Source organism: Eucalyptus grandis, chromosome 9, assembly GCF_016545825.1.
Source record: "Eucalyptus grandis isolate ANBG69807.140 chromosome 9, ASM1654582v1, whole genome shotgun sequence".
NCBI lineage: Eukaryota > Viridiplantae > Streptophyta > Magnoliopsida > Myrtales > Myrtaceae > Eucalyptus > Eucalyptus grandis.
The window spans coordinates 37,846,020-37,873,206 of NC_052620.1; the positions used below are offsets into that span (position 1 = coordinate 37,846,020).

At 39.3% G+C, this 27,187-nt stretch overlaps 2 protein-coding genes and 1 pseudogene across 2 annotated transcripts; 2 read left to right on the plus strand and 1 right to left on the minus strand.

Annotated features, from left to right (window-relative positions):
• The first annotated feature begins 1,044 nt into the window (after window positions 1-1,044).
• Window positions 1,045-2,486, plus strand: LOC104419691 (peroxidase 41). The gene has a single exon (XM_010031430.3). The coding sequence runs from the start codon at window positions 1,224-1,226 to the stop codon at window positions 2,205-2,207; it is 984 nt and encodes a 327-aa protein (XP_010029732.2). The 5' UTR covers window positions 1,045-1,223; the 3' UTR covers window positions 2,208-2,486.
• A 2,860-nt stretch (window positions 2,487-5,346) lies between these two features.
• Window positions 5,347-9,648, minus strand: LOC104419692 (CDK5RAP1-like protein). Its single transcript, XM_010031431.3, has 3 exons — window positions 9,291-9,648; window positions 7,297-8,354; window positions 5,347-6,416 (listed from the first exon to the last, which is right to left on the minus strand). The coding sequence occupies exons 1-3, from the start codon at window positions 9,590-9,592 to the stop codon at window positions 5,905-5,907; spliced, it is 1,872 nt and encodes a 623-aa protein (XP_010029733.2). The 5' UTR covers window positions 9,593-9,648; the 3' UTR covers window positions 5,347-5,904.
• An 832-nt stretch (window positions 9,649-10,480) lies between these two features.
• On the plus strand, window positions 10,481-21,440 carry LOC120286001 (annotated as a pseudogene).
• Window positions 21,441-27,187: the final 5,747 nt, after the last annotated feature.

Below are 27,187 nucleotides of genomic sequence, written 5' to 3' on the forward strand. Positions count from 1 at the left end.
GGTGACAGAATGCAATGTGGAACAATGAACAATGCAAATTAAATTAGCATCGGCAGACAGCAAACAGAACATTAAGTCAACATAAGGAGATTAACCAACCATATTCTTAAAGAGACAGGCAAAAGAAAATGAGCAACTGGAGCTACGCATGCAAAGTTGGACGATCACACTTGAAACCAGAACAAATGTGAAAATTAATGTGGAATAACCCGATGTCAATCAATTTCCATACGCAGGGCGAAGGAAGGAAGGTAATTTCTGCCAGAACACCATGAGGGACAATTGAGGCAAGGAACATGAACATTAATAAAATCTTAGTCCCTCATGATTCCAATACTAGCAACCCAATAACCCTCATAGTCATAAGATTCCCGGACGATTAGTAGCGGGCACAGAACCGCACATTTGAGATCAACATAAATCAGATCAGTGTTATGACATCTTTAACCACAAATAAAGTCGCTGCTTATCCCCATTTGGAACCATTTCCCTTATCTTTTGCACAAGGTCTAGGTATGCCTCATGGGTATAGCCACGACGCATTCTTTCAAGCACTGTCGAACTCCCTGTTTGTGCTGGTAAAATGAATGTATTTGCAGATGTTATGCCTGTCATCAGGTACTGCAACTCATCAGGAAAGTCCTTAGGGTGAGGGGACGTGTATCTGAATCGCATTTTAGGAAATTCTGTGGAGAGTTCTTTTTTAGATTAAGATTTCTTCACAAGCAAACTGAAACTACAATAAGACAAGGGGAAGAATAATCTTATATCAATGTTCATTAAAAAAAAAAATCAACCAATAAAACCTCTGAAAGTTAGGAAAAAGAGCGTCAATGCCTTGCAACGTCAAATGGAATTTCTTTTACACTTCGAATTATTTGGTTCCTTAAACGTGGAATTTCTTTCACATCTACCCTCAATTCAACATTGCAAAAACACAAAAAAAACAAAAAAAACAAGAAAAACAAAAAAATAAATTCGACGGGTGGACAATAATCTTTGCTTCTGTTTCCATCACCCCTATTATCAAAACAAACCCTAAAATCCCTCCCATCCACTCTTTTCCACCTTCTTCATTCCCATTCTGTTCAATTTTTTCAATCCATTTTGCATGTCTTCCTCTTCTCCCCAGCGCTCCTTCCTCGTTCATCCCAAGGAACAACTTGAGAAGGAGGAAGTTGGACAACCCTCCTTCCTCTCTCTCGTTCCCGATCCAAATCGGCATGGATTTCCACCATTTGATCCTCCTGCTCCTTTTCGTTTCCATCTCTGTCTCCGAAGCCAAGCTCAGCCCTAATTATTACCAGAAATCATGCCCCGATTTCGAGAGGATCGTCCGTGAGACCATCACCGACAAGCAGATGTCCACACCGACCACCGCGGCCGGCACTCTGCGCCTCTTTGTCCACGACTGCTTGGTCGAAGGTTGTGACGCCTCCGTCCTCGTGTCCTCCAACTCCTTCAACCAGGCGGAGCGCGACCACGACATCAACCTGTCTCTCCCAGGGGATGCGTTCGAGGTGGTCACTCGCGCCAAGACCGCCTTGGAGCTCTCTTGCCCTAAGACGGTCTCCTGTGCCGATATATTGGCCCAAGCAACCCGGGACCTTATCAGCATGGTCGGCGGTCCATTCTATACGGTAAAGCTTGGTAGGAAGGATGGCTTGGTGTCGAAGGCATCCAGGGTCGAAGGAAATCTTCCAAGAATTTCCATGAGCTTTGATGAAAACATCAAGATCTTCGAGTCCAGGGGGTTCACCGTGCAAGAATTCGCAGCTCTATTGGGCGGACACACCATCGGGTTCTCCCATTGCAAGGAATTCAGCGACAGGATCTTCAATTATGGCAAGACCTCCGGCTATGATCCCGCTTTAAATCCCAAGTTCGTTGCCGGCTTAAGGCAATTGTGCGCCAATTCCACCAGGGGTGGCAGCATGGCCGCCTTCAATGACGTAATGACGCCCGGAAAGTTCGACAACATGTACTATCAGAACCTGCCGCGTGGCCTAGGGCTATTGGCCATAGACCATGCGTTGTACGCGAGCCCTAGGACACGGCCGTTCGTGGAGATGTTTGCCAAGGACCAAGCCGCGTTTTTCCAGGCGTTTTCGCGTGCCATGGAGAAGTTCAGTGTTCTTGGTGCCAAGACTGGTCGGAATGGAGAGATCAGGAGTAGATGCGACGCGTTCAACTCGCTTAGAACTTAAAAATGGATGCAACATATATGGAGAGACATCTTTTATTGTGTAATCTACTTATAAGGCGTAGTATCATTTGTTTCATACCTATGATGCCAATTATAACATTTGGAGGAGTATGAGGATGGAGGTACAACGTTATTGTCATAAAAGGGATTCAAGTGCTAAAAGAGATATGCTTTTTTGTGTTTCTCTAGTTCGTACGTACAGGAGTTAGGTATACGATATGCATGTACGTCTTTCTTGCCTCTAATGAGATGAGGAAGTTCTCGGCATGGACAGATGTTAAGAGCCAATGATAATCTTTGGGACGTTCGGTAAACACAGTTGATAATCGATTTCCGAACTCTTTCTAGAATTTTTCTCTTTCTTTTCTTTTGTTCTTGCATTTATTTGGAGAATTCAACGTCCATTCCGAGTTGGGTAAGCATGGATTGGTGGGCCAACATGGAATGCTGATAACATTGATTGATTGAGTTCTTCTTAGACTTACTAAGGGTGACCCTATGTACTGGTTTCTAAAGTGATGGAGCCATCCATTTATTTAAACTTAAAGGTCACTCACAATTTCATTATCCAAAACGACACTAGTCTCTCCCTCTTATCTCCTTTTCTCTTTTTGCTCCTTTTGGGGGCCTGAGTGTTTCTAGCTTTTGGGATTCTTCCTAGGGTTCCTTCTCCATCGTGGCGCCATCCCTCCACGCCTTTTCCCCCAACAAGTTTCTCTTCTCTTCTTTCCATCATCGAGAGCTAATCTCTTTATGTTCCTTCAGCATGACTGAGGGTACCCCGGAAAAGGGGGGATTGGATTCTCCTACGTCTTTTCTTCTTTCACTTTTCTTCTTTGGCTTTGGTGGGGTCGTAAAGTATGGGATTGCAAACCCTTTTCGTATGCTCGAAAATCCTTTTTATCTAAACTTTGGTCCGTAAAAGTCAAGCCCAACGGACAAGTGAGGGGCTCGAGACCGGTTGGTGTGTGACGCGGATCCGATATGCTTAACAATCAGGATAAGTATATTAGAAGAGTTATAATTTCTGTTTGGCGCTCATTTGAGGCCAATCTTTTTTTTTTCTTGCTCACCTAAGTGACAATTAGTGTAAAATTGACACTTGAGTGCCATTTCCCGGCAAATTGTACTACTGCAATTTTTTCTTAATTTTCCATTCCGACGTGGAATTTTTTTAAAACAACTTGAAGTCCAATGTGCATTTTTTTTTAGAAATTTTACATAGTTATACGACATCATTTTTTGACTCTTGTTCTCTTCCTCAAACAACACCATTTTTAAACTCTCTCTCTTCCTATCACTCAAGTGGTTGCTTTTTAAAAATTAATGAGCCTAATTGTTCGCTTCTAAAAATTTATAATAGTGAAACGATCATTCGTGAAGGTCATTGGAACTTTTGTTATCCTTCAATCAGACACTCAAGCGACATCGTTTGCCTTATCAAGTGTTGGTTTCAGCTTTTTGACACACCACATGGGATGATATATTATAAATTAAAGCCACGTCAACTTTTTTGATGAGATAAATCGATGACATTCAAGTGATCGATTTTTCAAATTTATGATATTTAAGTAAAAAAAGAAGAAGAAGAAATTATAATACTTAAGTGAGTATGATACGAAAGTTATGACAATCCTAATTTACTTGTTTTCTTAACAATTTATATATGACATGGTCTACAAAAGTCAAGCCCAACAAACAAGTAAGGCAGTCGAGGCTGATTGTTGTATGATGTGAATCTGATGCACTTAACAGTCTATATATGTGTGCTTAGTCAAGACCAAATAAGTTAGGTTACAAAATCAGAAAATGGGAACGAGAAAAAAATGCTAAAAAATGCACGAGGGTTTTTCTTTTCTCGTGTCTCCTTGTCGGGTCAATGAACTTCTCAAGGACACTAATTATGACGTCATAATCGCATGCTTTAGATTTGAGAGACCTTGATTAACTAAAAAAAATAATTTCTTTCGAAAGGGCCTTATTATACAATATATTATCTCGAAGCTGCGCTTTTCATAGTACATGACCCTCTTAACTTCTTAATGGCGGGCAGGCCAATGGCGCTTGGCCTCTCTCGGAGATGATGAGCCCGTCCGTCTTCAGACGGCGAGAGTTCGCAAGCAATTATCGAAGCTGTTGGGACGGACATTATGATTAGATCAGCAGCAAAGGACTTAATGAAGCTGGACCGTGATGTCCCTGCTCCTCGTATGTGAAAAGCAGCGGCGACATCATGATGACCGACCGCCTACGTATATATATACGGCCGTGTACGTATAGGGGATGAGTCCTGAATACTAAGCAAAGAGAGGCAATCATTGGCGTGAGTCCATGCTTTCGAATCGTGGCGTGATCTGCTTTTGCTTGCTCGAGCGACGCGTGTGGAAACGGTGTTGGCGGTGATCAATGAGAGTGTTTCGTCGTGGGCTTGTGGATGTGGCCGGACAAGGCATGCTTCTGAGGATTGAACGTGTGTTATTCGAGGTCCAGTGGGTCATTTTCTCTGGACTTCCTTGAGATTGAATCAAGCAAAAAGGCGCTTTGCCTGCGCTTTCCAACTGTTTTTGGACCGGAGACAGGACGGACGGTTCCACATGATCCGATTGATGGTCCGCTCGTTTTGTGCTTGAGAACGATATTGGGAAGATCAACTTCATGGGTGATGTGATGGACAGGCTGATCATCATATGGAAAACTATAAGAGAGTGTTTGAGTCTCTTCGGTGAGATCACAGAAATCTTGCTCTGCAATGATAATAGATTTGATAAGGCAGAGCGAGTGTAGGAATAAATACCCTGCAATTGATGCTCCTAACCGGGATAGGGTATGGCGGGGAGCTGGCTTAGGAGTTAGCTTAAAGCCTCTGTTATTTTACTTGATTATGGCAATACAGCGTTCCCCAGGGCCTGATTTTATTTGGGCTCGGGCTTAATTTCTTGAATCAATGCGCGGGTATCAATGCATTAGATAGCAGTATGATTTAGTATTCAAATGCATTAACTTCCTCATGCGTATGCTGAACTTCGGCCTGAGGTTAAATTTGTGAAATCAATGCCCACCGTTCTAATAACCAAAATTGTTAGATGGGTGTGTGATATGATATTTAAATACTTTAACACTCCCCTAATAAAATTCCAATATTAAATCCAATCAATCACCACCCTGATAAATGTCAAATGCTAAGCTTACATATTATCATAATCCAATGGTTTCGACAAAATTGCTCCTTACCGACTGTTCAGAGGCAAGAGCACAAAGGGAAATTTGAAACAAGTACACATCAGTGCGAATATAACCTAAAAAGATTGAACAAACCGACTTGCTCCGGGGGCACGTGCCCTCCTGTATGAGGTGGTCCTGAACTAACGACACATACGAGGTTGACTCACGTGCACTCGGGGCGGGCAATACTTGCTCAAAAGAATTGCTCTCTCCGGTGCGCGATTGCTGCAAAATCAGTTCCCAAATAAGAGTGCAGACGAAGGCAGATGTCATTCGACTCTGCTCTATATATTACTCTGATCTGCTCAACATCTGCAATCAAAGAATTTTGTACCGCATATCATCTCAATTTGAGTTTTTCATCGGCTGGCTCGTTCCAAATTGACAACAGAAAACAGCTGAGCCATCCTCGAGCGGCTTATGACATTTCCGAGACGTAATTTAACTCAATATGCACATCGGTACATTAGCATTCTCTAAGCACTGCTTTCACAGGCAACCAGTTCCTCATCCTGGACTCTGTGGAATAAACTCAACTTGGTTATGGCAAGAGCTTCACCAAATAGCGAAGCTCGTGTAGATTTCATTATGTAGACTTCTACGTAGTCACCAACGGAAGGATTTCTCTTGCTAGTAGAATTATCAGCACGATCAATGACGGGGAGCTTTGCAAAAGACACTCGGTGGCCTCTATCACTCTTGCCAATGAGTTCAGTGTCAGGAGCTCTCTTGTTGGGCCCTTCAACCAATACAAGTTGGATGCTTCCAATTTGGGAATCATAACACTGACCTGTACTCTCACGGAAAGCCTCAATAAGTTCATTCAGCCTCCTTTGCTTGACTTCTTCAGGAACATCGTCATCATAGTTTCTATTAGCATGTGTTTTTTCTCTCATGCTATAAGCAAACATGTATGCCATATCATAACCAACTGTTCTTACAAGGCTAAGTGTGTCTTCATGCTCCTCTTCAGTTTCTCCACAAAAGCCTGTGAGCCAAAGAAATGAAGGGACAGAAAAGAATCAGAAAGCCTACAACCTCGTTAGAAGAGAAATTTAAGAAGGAAAACATAACTTGTAGGTTTTAGCATTGGAATGGCACATTAGCCTCCATAATGCCACAATTAAGCATGGCATATTAGCCATCCATAATGCCACGATTAAGCATATCGACTCATTTCCAAACCATTAATGGCTTGTGTTTCTAACTTATCTTTGGACCATGTCATTTGGTGTCTCTGCTAAACCATCTCAATTTTTAGGTGAAGTGGCACAAAGTAAATAGCACATAATTTACTTGATATAATTGCATCTCTGGTTTATTCCTACTTTTTTGTGTGTTATTTAAATTCTTTCATGTCAGGTCGGATTATGTTTGTTTGAGCTACATGCACCCATATAAAAGATCCCCAGTTACAGAGGTGACAGAATGCAATGTGGAACAATAAACAACAAAAACTAAATTAGCAGACAGCAGACAGCAGACAGAACATTAAGTCAAAATGAGGAGATTAACCAACCATATTCTTAAAGAGACAGGCAGAAAGAAAATGAGCAACTGGAGCTACACATGCAAAGTTGGAGGTCACACTTGAAACAGGAACAAATGTGAACATTAATGGGGAATGACCCAATGTCAATCAATTTCCATATGCAGTGTGAAGGAAGGAAGGTAATTTCTGCCAGATCATCATAAGGACAGATTATGGCAAGGAAGTTGAACATCAATAAAATTTTAGTCCCTCATGATTCAATATAAGCTTCACAATAAACCTCATAGTCATAAGATTCCCGAACAATTAGTAGCGAGCACAGAACTGTACATTTGAGATTAACATAATCAGATCAGAATGTTATGACATTTCTTACCACAAATAAAGTCGCTGCTTATCCCCATTTGAGGAACAATTTCCCTTATCTTTTGCACAAGGTCTAGGTATGCCTCACGGGTATAGCCGCGACGCATTCTCTCAAGCACTGTCGAACTCCCTGTTTGTGCTGGTAGATGAATGTATTTGCAGATGTTATGTCTGTCTCTCATCAGGTACAGCAACTCATCAGGAAAGTCTTTAGGGTGAGGGGACGTGTATCTGAATCGCATTTCAGGAAATTCTGTGGACAGTCTGTCTAGAAGATCTGAAATACGCAGACCCGTTTTTTTCACCTTGCACATGCTGGAAAATCCTTCACTCAACTTCCATTTTGTGCCAGGTTCAACATCTTTTTCAAGCCCAGACATGTCGTTGTAGCTATTAACATTCTGGCCAAGTAGTGTCACCTCCTTCACACCTTCTTTTGACAACTCTTCCACCTCCCTTACAATTGATTCAACAGGGCGTGACCGTTCTCTACCTCTAGTAAAAGGAACAATGCAAAATGAACACATGTTGTTGCACCCCCTCATTATTGAGACAAAAGCAGTAATAGAGTTCTTAGAGATTCTAACTGGACTGATATCGGCATAAGTTTCTTCAAGTGAGAGGAGAGTATTAATTCCTTTCTGACCATAGTCAACCTCCTCCAACAATCGAGGCAAATCTCTGTAAGCGTCTGGTCCGCAAACCACATCAACCATCTTATTAGCATCTAGTATCTTCTCTTTTAACCTCTCTGCCATACATCCCAACACAACTACCTTTGGAGGGTGCAACGACTGTGACCTACCGATTTTGACATTGCTCTTCCAATGTCTCTTGAGGAACCAAAAGTAGTTAAGTCTTTGCCAGACCTTCTGCTCTGCATTGTCCCTTATAGCACAGGTGTTGATAAAGATGATCTCAGCACTTTCAGGGACATCCACAACTTCACTATATCCTGCATTCTTCATAATCGAAAGGACAATCTCCATATCGTTGATGTTCATCTGACAACCATAAGTCTCTTGATAAATTCGACCTTTTGAAAGACCTTCGGCAGCTGGTACAAGACTAGTGGATTTAAGAAAAGTAAGAAAGCATCTATAAGTTTTAGAATTACTCATATTGAAGAATAAGAGAAAGAAAAAAGAGGCTGAGCTTTTCCAGTTTCTTCTTGAAAATAAATTTCTGCATATTTCGCAAGGCAAAAAGAAGGAACTTCTGTTTTCAGAAAGCAATAAGATGTTAAATGGTTTTCTAGAGCTAATGCCAACGTTCTACCGATATGATGTTTATAATGAATTACTGAATAGCTGCATATTCCTATAATCCTGCGTATAACTTTCTGACTAAAATGATTGTGAACTTTCACACTTTTCAGTTGACCGTCAGCAAAGCTTCCGGTTTTATGATGTTTCGCTTTTGATGTTAATGCCACAGTGAGGTACAGCTTGCAAAGTACTACATTGGCATACTCTCAAATAAACTGAAAGGAGAATGCTACCTGTACTCATACGGTTTATTCACAGTATGCAAGTTTGTTTTGGACAATTACTAAAGGGCCGATGTCGACAATCGAGTTTCCACGAGCAATATCAAGTGAAAGTATCATTGCTCAACTAGAACGAGAAAAATATCAAGTAAATACGTCGACAGCCACTGTCGAAGGAATGTTCAAGAATTCCAATTGTTATAGTACTCGCGAGTCATTAGAAGAGAACCGATTCTGGTTCTGCCGAAGCACGAAATTCATGACATCCAGTTGGACCTCAAGCCGAAGATTCATCAACTTCTGCACTTCTGAAAACTGTACTATCCGAACCATTCGTTGCACACAAAAAGCTAAACACTTGGAGACACACTAAACCAGGATTTCACAGGGAAGCGCAATAACCGAGAACACCAGCAACCGAAAGCACGAATAATCTAGCTGGACACTCAAGTCAGACTCCGATAGCTCTACGTTACATCTGGAGGCAAGCAAAAAGACGGTTCAGAGAAACTCACTCGGGCTGGATTCCGGAGACGGCGAGAGACGCTGCGGACTGCGCGGCCATGAAGTCCTTCAGGCTCGGGATCTCGGAGCTCCTCCTGTTGCTGCCGCCGGAGAAGGAAGACCGAGACAGTCTTCTCGAGAAACCGATAGAGAAAGGAGCCCCCGGCGGACGCGGCGCCGCGCGGCGGCCCGGAGGCGAATAGCGCGAGGCGCGCGTCGCCGGCGGCGACGTCGAGGGGAGACGCCGGAGCGCGAACCGGCAACAGCGCCTAGGGATTTTGATGGAGGAGAGCGACGTCAGGGAAGACGCCATTGCAGTTGCAGAGAGAAAGAGAGACAGAGAGAGGGGATGGATAGGGATTGTGGCGGAGCCGCGGCGAGCTTGGAGATGAGCAAATTGGCAACAGGGGTAATAAAGTCAATTGGCGAACAATATTCTGTTTTTGCTGATGGGAAAATGACACAAATGATGAATATATAATATAATTTATGAATTTTTAATTTATTTAATATAATTTCTATTTTTTGGAATATATTCAATGTAATTCTTGAGAATATACTCTTCCCATGAAAGTGTGTATGTTCAAAACAAAATTTTTAGCAAATGTAGGTATTCAATCTTCTTATGATGCCTTCGTCTTGTCGAGATAGGGTTCTAACGTCTAGTTAAATCTCATTATACATATGAGATTTTCTAGCTTTAGTTTTTGATGAAAGTGAGTGCGCGGCATTTCGTCGAATGATGTGCTAATCTTTAATATTTAATAGAAATTCAAAGAGAGATAGAGAGAATTGGTTTTGCATTGTTTAAACACACAAACACAAGGACAATATTAAATAGTTTCATCTAATCTCAAGACTAAATTAAATATGTACTAAAAATTTAAAGACTAAAATTACACTACACGTTGAGCTAAATTTCATGAATTATATTAAATAAATTAAAAGTTTGAAAACCACATTATATATTAAATTATAGTTTGTGGATTCTTTAACTAATGTAAAATCGGCCTGTTTTTAAATTGGCATTAAGTTCCAAATAATTCCACATCCGTCTTTTTTTCCCCTCTCTAGATTATCAAAATTAAAAAATCGAGTACGAAATACCTGAAAATGAATTTTCTTCTCCCGTTTCGGGCAAAAAATCGAAATAGAAAGGGCGTTGCGGTCATTTCGTTCCGCCATTTTCGGCTCTTCCCGGACCGCAGGAGGATCTCCCCATCGTCGACGACCGGAAAACTCGCGCTCTGCAATTCCCGACGAGGAAGCCCAGGCTGCGTGGGGAAGACGATGAAGATGGACAGGTGGAGAGCTTCGGCTCGCCGGATCCTCAAGCTCTCCTCGCGTCCCGATCGCGCTCCTCGATCTGCCCCCGATCGCGGCAATCCAGCTCGTCACGGTATCGTCGCTTCGAGCGAGCATCTATTGCGTTTTCCGTTGTTTCGAGCGTTGTTCTGTGTCCCGATGGCAAGTTTCTTGACCGAGATCGTCGCTTTGGAAGCTCGTTCGTCTCGAATGGGAATTATACGACCGGAGTATCGCGGCGCTGTTCGCTTCGGTTCTGTTGTTCTGGACAATGTTTTCGTAGATTTTGTCGTGGAGCAATTGCGTGCGTTCGTGCGTGGAGTCCGGTCCGAGGTTTACTGGGAGCATGATGGCGTTTGTGCTTCAATTAATCATCTGTGTCGCGAGACATGAGGTGTGCCGGCGACCGGCGACCGGCGGCGACTGGTCCACGGAAATAACGTGTTTTCTTAGCGTTCGAGTGTTTTCTGTCCAATACTCGATCATATGATGACATGGCGTCGATTGTTATGTTACTTCACGGATGGAGATTGGACGAGCTAATTCGAAGCAAGTTTATACATTAGACAATCGTTGACTGTCCATGCACTGGAGTCTCAAGTTGTTCTTACATTAGAATACTAATTAACTCCATAAATGCCTGAACTCGCTTGTGATTTGACCTTCGATTAGGTTAAATGGACGTACAAATCCTGATGACATTGTCCTGAATACAGGCTCGCTGCATTGCTCTGGCAGATCTTGCGGAGGAACTCAATTTTATTTTGGACATCGGCAGCCTCTTTCCATGCATTTACGAGAGAGAGAATTCGCTTTGGGAGCAAGCTTTATCCAAAGTAGATGGTTTGGTTCCATGGCCACAAAGATTCAGAGGAACCCCAAGTTTGCCACGATAAATTCGGATGACATAAGGTATTTTACGGACCTGTTGGGGGATAAAAATGTTATCCAGGATGAAGATGCTCTACTGGCTGCAAATATGGATTGGATGCGGAAGTACAAAGGTTCGAGTAAGCTTCTGCTTCTGCCTCGGAGCACTGAAGAGGTCCATTTCTTTCTTCTTCTTGATATATTTGGTTTTTCTCTCGATGATACAACATTCTGCATTCAACCTCTGAAATTTCAGTGCGATAGTAGATATCTTTGAAAGATTTTGTGAGCTGCATATTACCTTGTTCTTGGTTACATTGATTCATATGACTCAAGTCTCAAGTATGAGACAGTTGCTCTCTCTTCCTCTGAAGATTTTGTAAGTTGCATTTACCTTGTGCTTGGTTATATTGGTTCATAATCATATGACTCTCAAGTATCAAATATAAGACAGCTCTCTCTCTCTCTCTCTCTCTGGGTTCGTGCATGCGCGTCCGCGTGTCCCACTTGTTCACCTGCACACATGTAGGCACACTATAACAGTATTCAGTCTTGATAGATTTGCTGTACATTTGAACATGCACGATGTCGATTCTGCCTTGAATATTTCTCTTATTCAGTCTTCTGCTTTGTTCATGCTGTCATATAGTTCACTCATTGAATGCTTTTGAAAATTTTCTGTCCCAGGTTTCTCAAATTCTCAAATATTGTAACTCCAGATGCTTGGCTGTTGTTCCCCAGGGTGGGAACACTGGTCTTGTTGGAGGAAGTGTGCCCGTTTTTGATGAGGTACACCTATTATTGATATGATACTCTTTTTTTTTTTTTTTTTAAATGGAATTCATTTCATGCATGCTTGTGCATGCACTCACCAGTCTCCTTTTGGTCTCTTTATCATATTTTAACTTACTGCCATCTAATTATGAATGCCTGTTCTGTTATGAACAGAGATTTTTCCTTAATCAGCAAGAAAAACCAGTTAGTCAAAATGGCAGATGGCACTAGGAAAAGAGGGCGCATGCTGAAGTTATTTGACACCATCACATCATTCTCACCTATTTTCTTCTTTTACCAAACGTCAGTTTTGTATATGAAAATGTCCTTCTTGTACCTAAAAGATAAACATTACGAACAAGATTTGTAATTTACAAAACTTGAAATTTTCCCACATCAAACCGCCTCATATTTCTTTCCTATCAAACTGTGAAAAGCATGTGAGAATCTTAGGGATTTCTTTTTCTCATTGCTTTACAAGTATCTCCATTCTGAATATCTGTTTATAGCTGAAGATATTGACTATTGAGACTTGAGAGGATATTAATGTTTTTCAGTAGTCCTAGAGAGTGGACAAATGTTTTTAGAGTACAGGTGAAATGTTATTTTCTATTTTTATAATGTTACAACTTACCAAAGAAAATCTGTTTTAGAAGTTGCTAGGAACTTCTACTTGTGCTTTTGCATTGATGTGTTTTGACATGAATGACCGGCAGATAGAAAACACCATATAACCAGATGGCCTTTGAGAGTGTGCTGACTTAGAAATGTGGTGGTTCAATACCCTTACGAACTGACTTTTGAGGGTTCTTTTCAGTGATTGAATTTTACTTGATAGTATCTATGATCCTTAAAATTTTTATAAGTTGTTGGATGTAGGACAATTTACAGAGTTCTGTGACCAAAAAAAAAAAAAAAAATCAAAATCACGCAATGCACAGTTGTTTACCAAACTGAAGTCTATAGTAGCCGAATCTCTATCAATGGGAGGAGTGTTTGAATTTGGGCTGTGAGAGAGAAATTCAGCTAGTGGAATCCAACTTGGATTCTGATTTTCTCAGAGATTTTGCAGAAAAATGGTTTCTGTTGCCTATTGTTGATCCTGAAGGTGAACCATTATTGACCCATGCCCTCATCACGTGTTTGGCGAAAAATTGGGCGATTGTCCTACAACTGCATTACTTATGGAGTTTTAAATATGGTAAATGTCTCAAAGTGAAGCTTGAGCACTAAAAGTGGACAACCTTGATTAGAAATCATAAGTGTCTTCAAAACTAAATTTATCAGCTTAATCTTTTGAAAGTATGCCTTATGTAGTTTGATTGCCTGCAATCTGAATGGCTTTTGGTTATTTATTCCGCAGGTGATTGTGAACTTAGGTTCAATGAATAAAGTTTTATCTTTTGATGAGGTACGTTATACAGCATGATGGAATTGTCATTTTATGTTGATTCTTCTCCTTCAAATAACACATTATATTTTTGTCCAAGATCTGAATTCTCTCTATATGATTTTGAGACTTCATTATTGAATCTTTTTAGCATCAATCTTCTTAGTTCAAGGTTTTTCTCCTAAAATTATCCTATTAGGTGCATTTTTTTTTTTTTAACCTGATACTTCATCTCCTGCTTTGGGTTTTGAGAGCTATGTGAGCTCTGTTATTCAGCAGTTTGGCATGCTGAACTCATTGATAAGATGTTCATAAGATATTTGCTTCAAATTATTTAAAATTCTATATTATTGCTTTATAGGTCAGTGGTATACTGGTTTCTGAAGCAGGGTGCATACTGGAAAGCTTGGTGAATTTTCTAGACAGCAAAGGGTAAGTGCTATTAGCATTACTTTATTTCTGCAGAGTTCACAGAGGATTCTGCACCTTGGGGAATGAGTGGTTTTGTGAATGATGCCAATAACAGAAACGAAAGACAGATCATATATGGTTGCATAGATATAATTTCCTTGAAGGGAATGGCAGACTGTGTATGTGTGGACCGTGAACTCTGCTATTTTCCCCAAACCAAATAAGTGCTAAACGTATCTTCATATGCTTAAATATTTCTTCATGAAAGTCAATTTCCCGATCATCCTGCTCCAGGTTGTAAATTAGGAATTCCCGGATATGAATTATTTTTTGGAAACAAACATACAAAGTTTATGAAAGTGGCAGAGCTTCATCAACTTTGTCTTTAAGTACATCATGCTTCCATTCAGATTTATTATGCCACTGGACTTAGGTGCTAAGGGAAGCTGCCAAATTGGAGGAAATGTTTCGACAAATGCTGGTGGGCTGCGCCTTCTCGATATGGCTCACTTCATGCTAATGTACTCGGTAAGTAGATCTTCAAAATGTATATTTTCTTTGAAAGAGAGTACTTAGTCTCTTCTTTTTCTGATTATCATCTCTTCCTTTCCCATATCTATGACGATGGCACTGGATGTGTAGTTACTTTCTCGAAGGTTTCAATTTACGTGGATTGCAATAGTTAAATCTGCATTCATGTAAGTTCCAAAGCAAGTTTCTGCGAAGTTTTAGGATTGTGCAACTGGAGTCATAAATGTTTCCACTCTTTGTCGATTGTGTCCTAATCATTCTGTTTTGGTTAATTGAGTCCCAAACCTCTTGAAAGAGTTGCAATCAAGGCTTGATCTCATCATCAGTGTAATTTGGTCACCAGGGAAAGGACCCTTTTGGTTATCAGCTTTATATTCAATTAAGCATGATTTTTTACTATATTCAAGGGATAAAGCACAAGTTTTCTGAATCATAGAGTACGAACTTGATTACGGAATCAATTGAAAGAAAATTCAAATATTATGTAAATAGGAAGGAAAACCCAACTCTCGTTATTATGAATTTTCCTTGATTCGAATGACATTCTGGTTTTATTTTTCAATTGATTCGTAAATTCAATTTCTTTGCTCAATTATTGCTAAAAGCCATGTGTTTTTCTCCTTGATTATGGTTGAAATCATGATTGATTTTTGAACAAAAACAAACAGTTGCACATCCTTCAAAAGGTTCAGGACTCAATTGCCTATAGTAGAACGTTTGGGACTTAACCAACTAACTGCCAAAAAGTTTAGGACTTCTATTGCTTTTATCCCTGAGCTCATTGCTGCAATATAGTGTCTGATTTTAACTTATTTGAAGACATTGCCAGGTTTTTGTTTGTTTCTGGACAATTAGTTTAGGTCTGTGTTGCAGGTCTTGAAGCAGTTTTAGCTAATGGAGATGTGCTTGACATGCTCGGTACTTTACGCAAAGACAACACTGGGTACGATCTGAAGCATTTGTTTATAGGTATATCAATACGATGGGCCATTTCAATTGATAAATTTATGGTACAACCCATATGATTAATAGGATAGTATGCTGCCAAACGATGATTCTATTTGATGTTGTAGGCAGTGAGGGGTCCCTGGGAATTGTTACGAAGGTGTCAATTCTGACTCCTCCAAAGTTATCATCAGTTAATGTAGCTTTTCTTGCATGTACAGACTATTTAAGCTGCCAGGTACAATTAATTTCTTCTACAGATTGACTTACATATTCCAGAATGACAACATTTTGATCTAGACCTTAAGCTTATAATCTGGGCATACCATGTCCCATGGTCTTAACGCATCTTTTAATTGAGCACAAGTCAGTACCATTTTTTTTATTATCTTGTGCATCAGAAACTATTGTTGGAAGCGAGGAGGAAACTGGGAGAAGTTCTCTCCGCTTTTGAGTTTTTGGATGAACAGGCAATGGATCTTGTAAGCTTTCTGCACTTTTAAGTATTACATCAGTTATTTTGTACATAAGTAACTTTTCTATCTTATCCTTTGAATTTTAATATATCGCCTGTCTTGGAATGGAGTTGTAAGTTGCAACAGGATCGAATGTGGCTGCTAGAGCTGCCATCATATGCCATTTATGTCTTACAGTGTTCTGCTCTTGCTTCCACTTTCCATAGTAAATAATTTCCACTTTTAGGTCATCCATTTTCCATTACGGTGCACTACATGTCACTGAGGTAATTTTCAGTAGTTTGTTCCACTGCTTGGTCTAGAAGATGCTAGGTTTATGACCATCTCTTCGTTTCCCGTTATAGATTGTGTGTTTCTTAACCTTCCTCTGTCCTTTTTCCCCCTTCTTGGCATGCTATTTTATGACTATGAAACACATGACTTGACTGTTATAGATGGACTAAGTCTAAATTAACATCATTTTGCTTGACAGTCTATTTATTACTGTTAAGCAAGTCTTGAAAGTAAAAGTAGATCCTTATGGTAATTTTAAGCCAAGTTATTTCACTGTTTGTGGCAGGCACTAAACCATTTAGAAGGAGTCCGGAATCCATTACCTGCACTGCACAAGTTTTATGTTCTGATAGAGACGACAGGCAGCGATGAACGTTCAGACAGGTAAATCTCTTCTTTTACTGCTCAAATTAAGGTGTTACATTTAAGTCCACATGAACCTCTAATGCACTATAACCTGCATCTACTGGAAAATTACACTCCTTGCCTTGGTCACTGCACAATTTTTATTTTTATGATTTATTGTAACTGGCTAGGATGGCAAGATTACCTTTGAATATTCTTCATTGTTAGTCTGAATTAACTGTAGAGCTGCGAAGGCTCCAATATGATTATCTTCAATGAGGAAAAAGTGAATCTAACTTCAATGGGGATTCCAAGCTAAAGACAAATTGAATCCTTGCTGATCTTATCAAAGCAGAGTATAGATATTCATTCCTGGATTTTAAAGTTGCAGGCAATCAGATTTCTCAAACTTAGGATGAAAGTTCATCACTTTGTTATTCTGCTGCTCAAGTTTAATTTCCCTTTGAGATTAACACTACATCTAGAATGTAGTGCCTGACCTGCTTTATGCAAATCTTGGACTTGCAATAAAAATGGAAGCTCACTGTAAAGAGGCAACCACACCTTTTGCAATTTGGCCTTCTGCATTGCTGACCTTTTCTTGTCACCTAAGCATAAGAGATTGCAGTAGCATATGTGTGCTGGACATTTTCTGTTTGCAATTTGGTGGTAACTTGATAGTGCCATGCATAGTTTGGTTTTGCTATAGCGAAAGAAAAGGTTATGGTTCTTTTATCACCTTTCGTACATAATATTCAATTTGGATAATTTCAGAGAAAAGCTTGAAGCTTTCCTTGTTCATTCCATGGAAGAAGGCTTGATTTCAGATGGTGTTGTTGCACAAGACATCCAGCAGGCATCATCAGTTTGGAATATTCGTGAGGTTTCCAGTTCTCTGTGATTTTTTAATTGTCAAGTTTCTGCTTACATATATTGGGAGTAGCAATAGCCATATTTATCACAATCCATCAATTCTGCAATTCATAGTTTACTTCGATCCGAGTAGAGTTAAGGCCTGTAAAATTTGGGTTTATCCGATGAATCCATATATATTGGAATCACACGCATGTCCATTGTATCATCAGCGAGTTTTACTAACGTGATATAAGTTTAATGAGTCTATCAATTCACAATTTGTTAGTTTATGCATCGCATAATATAGTGTTTTTTTTTTTTTTTTTTTTGGGGTATAGTCCATGGCATATCTTATATATTTAATAATCTGACAGTAAGATGACTAAATTTTTTATTTTTTAATCTGCTTATTGAACAAATGGTATGCAAACATTCTGTCTTTATCCTTAAATGTGATACTTATTAACATGTATGAAACATGACGTGTACTTGTGATAAGAAAACTAAATCATTTCACTGAATCTTTCAATTTGATTTGGTTTGCTATTCATGAATTTAAGATGATTCACAGATTGTTTCTTGATCTTCAACTATGAGAAATAGGACTTTGGGCTATGTTATGTCATATATATACACTTAGATTTTCCCCTCTACGTGAGCTTTTACTTTCTGTCCTTCTCTTGTCAACTCTATGACAAGCGTTTCTTGTAGTCCCAGATGTTTGTTTGGTCGACCAATCGGCTCTTCTTTCCCTCTTTTTGAATTGACAGCTCTCTTTCTTTTGTTTGCATCTGAAGCTGCAATATCCTGTATTTGAAAAATTGAAGGCTATGACTATAAAGGTGCATTGATTGCTGCTTGAATACAACAAACCCTGTCGGAATGCTGTCTTCTCAGTTGTTCTCCCTCTTTTGAAGATACATAAAAAATATTCAACAATGGTGTGAGAAAAGCTTATATGGGTTGAAGCTTATTACAGGCTAAACACTGTCTCTCCTTTTGTAATTAAGATGAATTTCCAGGTTTCATGATCGATAATTTGTGTCAAGACTTGTTAAAAATAGAAATGAACTAAAAGTTCATGTAATTACCTCCCATAAAAAGTCAGCTACAGTGGATATAATTATGAGTGCAAGAAGATGATTGTTTTTGCTTGCAACTGATTTTGCATGCTTAGGTTGCCACTTTTCTGTGGTGCATCGCAGGGTATACCAGAAGCATTGATGAAAGCAGGGGCTGTCTACAAATATGATTTGTCAATACCTGTTGAAAAGATTTATGATATTGTGGAGGAAATGCGGAATAAACTTGGTGAGAGAACTTATTGCTGTTACTTATTCAATCCTTCAGTGCCATGATATTCTTTTTCCAGGTCTATAATATTGACGTGGGATGAAAACAGTGATTTCGTTATGTAATGTGAACCATGGGGTTGCAGTATCTTAGCAGGTGTTCTGTTGGCTAAAAGATACTACTTTTTGAAATCCTTAAGAATCCTAAGCTGGTGCATTGTCTAACTTCATCTCCATCATACATCGTAACATGTTACTGGAATTCCTTGTGTGCATTAAATGTTTAGGAGGTCATGGACTATGAACCTGAAGGTGAACTTCAAAGAGTGAAAACAAGCTACTTGTGTAAATCGTCATAAGATGTTTATAGCCATCGGTTTTGAGATTGACACTCCCACTGTGATGGATGATTAATAACATAGGATTTGAATTGCTTCTTCCATGAATGTAACCGGCATTTTGTCACTTGTCATAGTCTTCCAAGGATGCCGGAGCATGAATAATTAGCCAATAATTAACTTTCTATTGGTTTTCGAATTTCTAGGTCACTCGGCCAGGGTCGTGGGATATGGGCACCTCGGAGATGGAAACCTGCATCTCAATATTTCATGTCCTCAATATGATGATGCTGTAATCTCCTTTGTCTTTCTTTAGAAAGCTTCTATGCATTTGAATACAATCTCATAAGAAGAGGTGCGTTGCAGGTATTAGCACAGATTGAACCTTTTGTCTACGAATGGACTTCTAAGCATCGTGGAAGTATTAGTGCGGAGCACGGCTTGGGACTGATGAAAGCTGATAAGATTTTCTACAGCAAGTCACCTGCAGCTGTAAGTTGAGCTTTGTGCAGTGGTACTGGTACATAAATTGTAGGGGTTTATTACTTGGAATTGCACTCTTAGGTATTTGTGACATTCCATAGTAGTTGATATTTCGACGATTGCAAATCAAAGCAGCTGGGTTAGATAGTTAAGATCAGGTAAAACTCAGAAGCTTCTTTGCAGCATATTAGGGCAAGGAGAAAAAAATGGTCATCCTTTGTTGGACATGGTCTACCATTTAAGAAACGGGAGATCTAGTCGAGAATCTAAGGTTCATCTGGAGCTTAACTTATATGCAGATGATATCAACTGTACTGTGGCATGGGCAATACTTGTATATGGCACTAGAACTCTATCTAACACAAAGTGGATGCGGCAAAGACTAGTGATAGAAAATGGCCCAGAGCTGGAAGCTTGGGATGTTTATAACTTCCCTTGAAACTTAGTTGCTTGGAGGCATTGCGTTTTGCATAGTTTAAGGTCTGCCTAAAAAATGGTTTTCTGATTTATTGCTCGTGTTTAGCCACCATTTTCTGCCCCAGAAGTTTAAGCTGTCTAGAAACGGTCTAATGTGAATCCAGCGTATTTGTTAAAGTTCACTCTCTTGTGTAAGTGAGACGTGTGAAGCGCGGCCATAACTAGAGACTAGGCCACAATAACGGAAAACTAACATGGTAAGGACGAGTGTCAGGTGTTGGACCTTGACTTGTGCCCGAACTGTGTTGAACAACCATTATCCCCCAACATTTAGGTTGTCTGGAGTCATGCCCATAATGTTTATACTTCATTTTTCCTAGCAGTTCATAACATTCTCATAACATGATCCATTCATTATCTATATTAGATAGACACTTCTATTGGTAGCAATATATATGTTATTTCACTTATTTCTATAGCTGAAAGATCTTCTAGCCTATTGGGCAATCTAAAAATTCATGAGAAAGAATGCTCTTTAGATGTCTCAAGGGTAGAAGTGAACAACCCTGCTCGGCTGCCCAGGCCTGCGAGGTAAATGGGTGCGCTTGGGCAAAGACCATACATGATAAAGCCCGGCCCACACATCTTTGGCCGGGCCCAGGCAAAAATTCCCTCATGATCACCTCTAGTCGAGGGTGGATACTTCTTGTATCTAGTTGTGCAAGTTGGTGAATAATACTCTTGCCTGTATAGGTGCAATTGATGGCTTCTGTCAAGAACTTGCTGGACCCCAATCACATACTTAACCCGTACAAAGTTCTTCCCCAGTCTCTAAGCTCTCCGTGATGAGGTTGGAAGTCCTATACACTAAATGCTTTGTGTGCTTCTCAGTTCTTAATTCTGGCTTTTAGTTGTAACTAAGACGTTGTTACAGCAACTACAGGAACTAATAGAGCATAATCTCATGGTGAAGAGTAATGCTATTGTGGGAAAATGGAGCATTTCTCCCTGTAGATATCAATCAGAACATTGGCTCTCATCTTTGGGAGATGTAATAGAGCATCTTATCTCTGCAATCTAAATGCTGTATGCAATAATAAGGTCACGTTCGTTGCCGTGACAGGATAATCTTGTAAAATCTTATTGGCGGAACGTTGTACTGCTACTTCTGACAATGTCTGACATCTTTCTCTGTAAGGTAAAGAGAGATGTCGGCTGATTTGAAGATCTTAATTTGAAGGCTACCAGCTATGGCTTCGTCGATGGAACTATTTTCTTTGCACCGGCTGGTTTCCAACACGAACATTTTCCCTAACTTCCTGTTAAATTTCAGCGCGGGGTAAACAAAGGAGGTTGCCGGTTGCTGTTGCTGTTTTTTTGGAAGATATGTACTGGTTGCTGTTGCTGCAAACATTCTTAAGCAAAGGAGAAGATTCTCTGCTTGTAGCTACAGCTATTTGTCAGGTTTTTGTGTGGAAGTCATATGGAAAAAATTAGGGCTGATATGACAAATAAACTTCAAAATGCACGAGGGTGCATTTGTGATAAATTCATTTAAATTAATTTTTTATCACAAAAACTTCAAATTATTACACTTTTGATAAATTTATCTCAAATTAATTTTTTGACCAAAAAAATTCAAATTGATATATTTGTAACAAATTTATCTCCTTAATTTTCTTTAAATATAATTAATATCATGAAAAATCACAAATTTTTGGGAAAATAAATTAATGAAGGAAAACATTTCCTATCAACAAAGAAAACTCCTTCAAAAGTGGAGAAACTCTTTAGAAAGGCGAAAACCTTTCCACTACCCTTTCTATCCTCATTCATTTTAATAATTTTTATTTTATTTTATTTTTTATTTTTTATTTTTTGATTTATTATTTTTTCTTTTTCTTCTTCCGTCAATTGCCCGCCATGACAAAGGCTGGCAATCGGCCATGAGCATGCCAGATTAGCGGTGCTTGAGCGTCACTAGAAGGCGGTGAGGCTCGAGCCATCTTGAGCTTTGCTAAAGGGTTGTGAGGCTCGAGCCTTGATGCTTGGGCAATGCTAGAAGGCAGTGAGGCTTGGGCCCTGTTATAGTAAGCATTTATGTAGCGACGGACACTCTCCTCGAGCGCCGTGTCGTGTTCCGACACTCCGACACGTGTCCGACACGCTCCGACACGTGGTCAACGAGTGTCGAAAAATCCGACACGTGGTCAACTCTTTCCGACACGCTTCGACACTCGAGTCAAGAATTCCGACACGCGATTCGACACGCACGGGGTCAATTTTAAAAATTTATAATACTTGAAGGGTCAAAATATAAATATACACAAAAGAAATAATAAAATTGCTATAAATATACCCACGGGTCAATTTTTTTTTTTCAGTTTTATTTTTTTAAAAGTCTTTTACTCTGAAAGAAGTAATAAAAAATGCTATTGATAAACAAATAAATTTAAAAATATCATTTCAGCATTTTCTTTAAACAATGTTTTTTCCTCTAAGTTTTGTGTATTATTGTAACAAATTAAAATAATGAATGATATTATTTAATATTTTTTGTGTGAATTAATTCTAGACTATTATTATTATTATTATTATTATTATTATTATTATTATTATTATTATTATTATTATTATTATTATTAATGTATTTATATATAAAAATATATCTAATATATAACGTGTCGGAACGTGTCGAAATTCTCTATTTTTAAGAAATGACGTGTCGACGTATTGTGTCAGTATTGTGTCACGTGTCACGTGTCCGTGTCGGTCTTTATATAAGCATCGCTAGATGGTAGCGAGGCCAGAGCCATGCCCTTTGGCGAAGCTAGGAAAAAAGGAATAAAAAATAACCAAAAAAAAATAAAAAGAAATAAAAAGAAATAAAATATTAAAAATTTGAAATTTAAAAATAAAAAGAACACAATATATATATATATAAATAAAAAATGATTAAAATGAATGCATGAAGGAAAATCGAATAAGATATCGAACGGTGGAAAGTATTTTTTTTTTAAAATTTATTTTCAAGTTCTAACCGAATACTAGAAAATTTTATCATTTTCCTAAAAGATGGCTTTTGAAAAATATTTTCCAGACACATCATATTTTTGGCGAAATGAATATTCTTCCGAATTAGAGGGAGAGATGCAAGTTTGCTGACTCACCCAGGGAGAGATGCCAGTTTGCTGACTCACCCAATGTTAAATTTTCTCAGCATATGTTCCTACCTATTTAGTAGGTCTCTAGCAATATTTAGGCGCCGACTCTTGGTTGTCTTTTCTCTCGATTTGGAATGCATTTGGAAATCTCTCTGAGCTCGGGGATATATGAGTGTTCTTCGAACCTCAATTACTCAAATCTCAGGGGGCTCGTGGACTGAAAATGGATAACCCGTAGCACTAGCATGGACTCTTCTTCTTATTCTTCTGCGGAGCAAATGAATAATCCATTTTATTTTTTATTTGGTTTTTGTACCCTCTGGGTGCTATGGTTACTTGGTTAGGTGCTTCTATGCATGAAAGCAACTACCAATTCAAAGTGCGTCCAAAAAGTGGGGAAAAGCTGCCAATGAAATCAACTCGACCAACTACGACATCGACCCATCTGCAGTTCAATTCACAGAGGAGGAAATCAGGGAGCTGATCATGTGGATAGGTTACTCTGGTTGTTTCTTTCTTTCCTTGAATTGCCTTCAATTTCTGCCTTAATTCTTAAGAAATGCAACCTTAACTGTATAATGCTGGAAAAAGAGTTGCCATAAGTCTCAAATTAGGTCACCGATACATATTGAGAAATAATTAGGTATAGTTGGTGTAGCGACTGTTAAGAACATTCATTCTTTGAAGCTCGGAACAGAGAGGAAGCTTGAAACAGAGAAGTTAGACTGTACTGAAGACAAGTCTATGGCTGTCATTGAGAAGCTTGGAAGAAGTAGAATTCGCAATTGTGTAACCAGTAATGCTGTCAAATAAGGCCAGCTGTGTATCTACATAAGACGGTGAAGATAAGTCGGTGAAGAAAAGATATCACGTGAACAATTTCCAGAAGGAAAAGAGAGGCAGTTAATTCTGTTAGCTTAGCCTTTGTGAAATAAGTTCTTTTCTGTTTAAAGTCTTTACGTTGACAGCTAGCATTCGGTTTTTTCATTAAGCTTCTGTTGTATATAGATAAAGAGCGACTTCTTCTTCAAACATTGATTAATTGTAACCGTCTATGAGAGAACAGAGAGGAGAATACTCCATTGAAAAGGTGCTCTGTATTTTTGAGGTGAATACACCATAATACAGAAGAGAATAAGGAATCATCTTCTTCAATAGCATTCATCTGTAATCTTGCTCTTCTTCACATGGTATCAGAGCAGTTATCGATCATCTGGATTTCAATGATCGCAGCAGATCAAAGTAGCTGTTGATCATCTTCGTGTACTGATTTACTGAAAGTTCTCACAAGAATCTTGCATTTGATTCTTCTGTTCCCTGGTAAGATCTGAACCTTGCTGGTATCACGAACGGATCATCATCTCGATCAACGAGTAATCCTGTTTTGAGTCACAAAATCGATTTCTGTCATCAAAAATCTCTCAAAGTGCAGCAATGGCAGGGAAGGACACGAAGTATCCATTTCCAATACATGTTAACATCTCCAATTTTGTCACGATTAAACTTGCTGAAGATAATTTCCTATTGTGGCAAGCAGGTTTCTGCCACAGTTCCTTCGAAGTCAAGAACTCTTCGGTTTCATCAATGGTGAAATATCTTCACCTCCTCGAATCCTAAACACCGAAATCAAGATTGTGAAACAGAAGTCATAAATCAGTTATACTGATTGGACAAGGACTGATCGGTTAGTTTCATCCTGGATCGGTGGAGCTGTATCGAGAATATTCGAGCTTGATTATTGGTTTAGAAACTTCTTATGAGGTATGGCAGACCCTTCTTAATCGTTTTACTCGGGAAATCGGTAGCTCGAGAGTTTGAACTAAGAGGAAAGTTACGAGCATGTCAAAAACGAGATAGAGCGCTTTCGTTTATCTGAGGGAGTATAAGTCCATTTGTGATCAGCTGAATGCGATTGGAAAACCTATAGATGAGATAACTAAAATGTTTGGTGTTCTTGAGGGTTTAGGGCCTGAGTATGAGAATTTCAGAACTACTATCTACTGTTTGAAACCCCAGCCAGACTATGATGAAGTGATAGCACAGCTTGAACGATTTGAAACAAGATTAAAGACATATTCGATGAATCAATTTAACCCTAATCTGGCTTACTTGGGACAAAGAAGTTCTGAAACACAACTGAAAGGAAATTCTGAAAGAGAATACAGTTTTCAGACTTCAAGTTTTGGAAGTCAAAGAGGTGGCAACAGAGGAGGACGCTTTTTTGGTCGAAGCCGTGCAATGAATAATGCAGGCCGGAGTTATGGATACTCGAAGAAATCAGACTACGGACCAAACAATTTGAATCAGAACGAACGATCAACAATTCAAGCAGAGGATTGATTATTCTAGTCCTGGATAGGGGTTTCGTCCATATGCCAGTTATTCACAAAGGTATCAAGACACTAAATCCTATCCGACTCAAGTCTTGATGCCACAGAAACATGTGCAAAATGAGAAACCAACAGAAAGCATCCTTAGAATGTCGATTTGTAAAAGACCAGGACACGTGCTCTTCGGTGCTGGTATCGTTTCGATAACTCATATCGGGCTGAAGAAATTCCAACTTGCTTTGGCGGCGCTTCATCTAGAGGATCCAAGAGGAAGTGAGTGGTATCCCGATACTGAGCAACAAAGACATATTAGTGCTGATCCCGGTATTCTTCTCAACTCTACTCGATATACTTTGGAAATGACACAGTTATGATAGGTAATGGCTCTTGTTTACCTATTACTTATACTTGGTAATACTCGCTTGAATACGAAAATAACACGTTACCCTAAATGATGTCTTGATTGTGCCTCGAAATCAAAAAAGAACCTCCTCTCTGTTTCAAAAACCGATTGATGACTATCCCTGTTCTTTTATTTTTGATAAAATTGGTGTCTATATAAAGGACAACCAAACCAACAAGACAGAGATGCTCGGAAGGAAACTTAGAGGACTTTACTTTGTGTGGATCCTCAAACTACAGCAGCATACTTTACTCGAAGACATAGAGCAATAACAGCAGAGATGTGGCATCAAAGATTGGCCACGCAAACTTCAATATAGTAAAGCATTTGCAGAATAAAGACTTGATTTCCTGTAATACAAAGTCTGAATCCATTTGCAGCAGCTGTCAAGTTGCAAAAGTGCAGCCTTACCTTTCCCATTATCAGACTCTACATCTACTATACCATTAGAAAAGATACATTGTGACATCTGGGGTCCCTCACCAGTGAAATCTTCACAGAACTTTCAGTATTATGTCATATTTGTAGATACTTTTTCTCGCTGCACAGCTGGGTCTATCCAATGAAGCTAAAGTCCGACTTTTATGACATCTTTGTCATGTTTCAGAAACTAGTCGAGAAACAGTTTGATCATCAAATCAAAATGTTTCATTGTGATGGTGGAGGAGAGTTTACTAGTAAAAGGTTTCAAAGTCATTTACAGAATTGTGGCATAAAGCGAGTCATCTTGCCCTCATACACCGAATGGAGAATGGAATTGCGAGGAGGAAACATCGCCATATAGTCGAGTTGGGGTTAGCCATGATGTATCATTCTCGAGTTCCTTTGAAATTCTGGGTAGATTCCTTCATAACAGCCAACTATATTGTCAACATTCTTCCTACACCGAAATTACAAATGGCTTCTCCTTATTCCGACTTTTTAATAAGCAGCCTAGCTATGACCATCTCAAGGTGTTTGGGTGTGCTTGTTACCCGTGTCTTCGATCCTATGCTCAACACAAGTTCGACCCTAGATCTCTCACTTGTGTTTTTCTCGGGCTATAGTGAAAGGCATAAGGGGTATCGTTGCCTTGTACCTACTAATGGCCGAATTTATGTTAGTCGCCATGTGGTCTTTGATGAAACCTTCTTTCCATTTAAAAGGAAGGTAATATCGACTATGATCGTACACAACTTTGTATAATCAATGGGCGAGATGTGGTTAATCTTCTTGATTCCACAAATACAACCTCGGTGGACAACCCTTCCACTAATCATACAACAAACATTTCAACTACCTCCTTCCGTAACAATCGATCGCACTC

Bases quoted from the DNA above. Each gene is read 5' to 3' on its own strand.
- LOC104419692 (XM_010031431.3), bottom strand. From the start codon at position 9,592: ATGGCGTCTTCCCTGACGTCGCTCTCCTCCATCAAAATCCCTAGGCGC. The intron at 8,355-9,290 runs GTGAGTTTCTCT...TAAATCCACTAG, and splicing joins GTCTCCGGAATCCAGCCCGA to TCTTGTACCAGCTGCCGAAG. The intron at 6,417-7,296 runs GTAAGAAATGTC...TTTGGCTCACAG, and splicing joins AAGCAGCGACTTTATTTGTG to GCTTTTGTGGAGAAACTGAA.
- LOC104419691 (XM_010031430.3), top strand. From the start codon at position 1,224: ATGGATTTCCACCATTTGATCCTCCTGCTCCTTTTCGTTTCCATCTCT.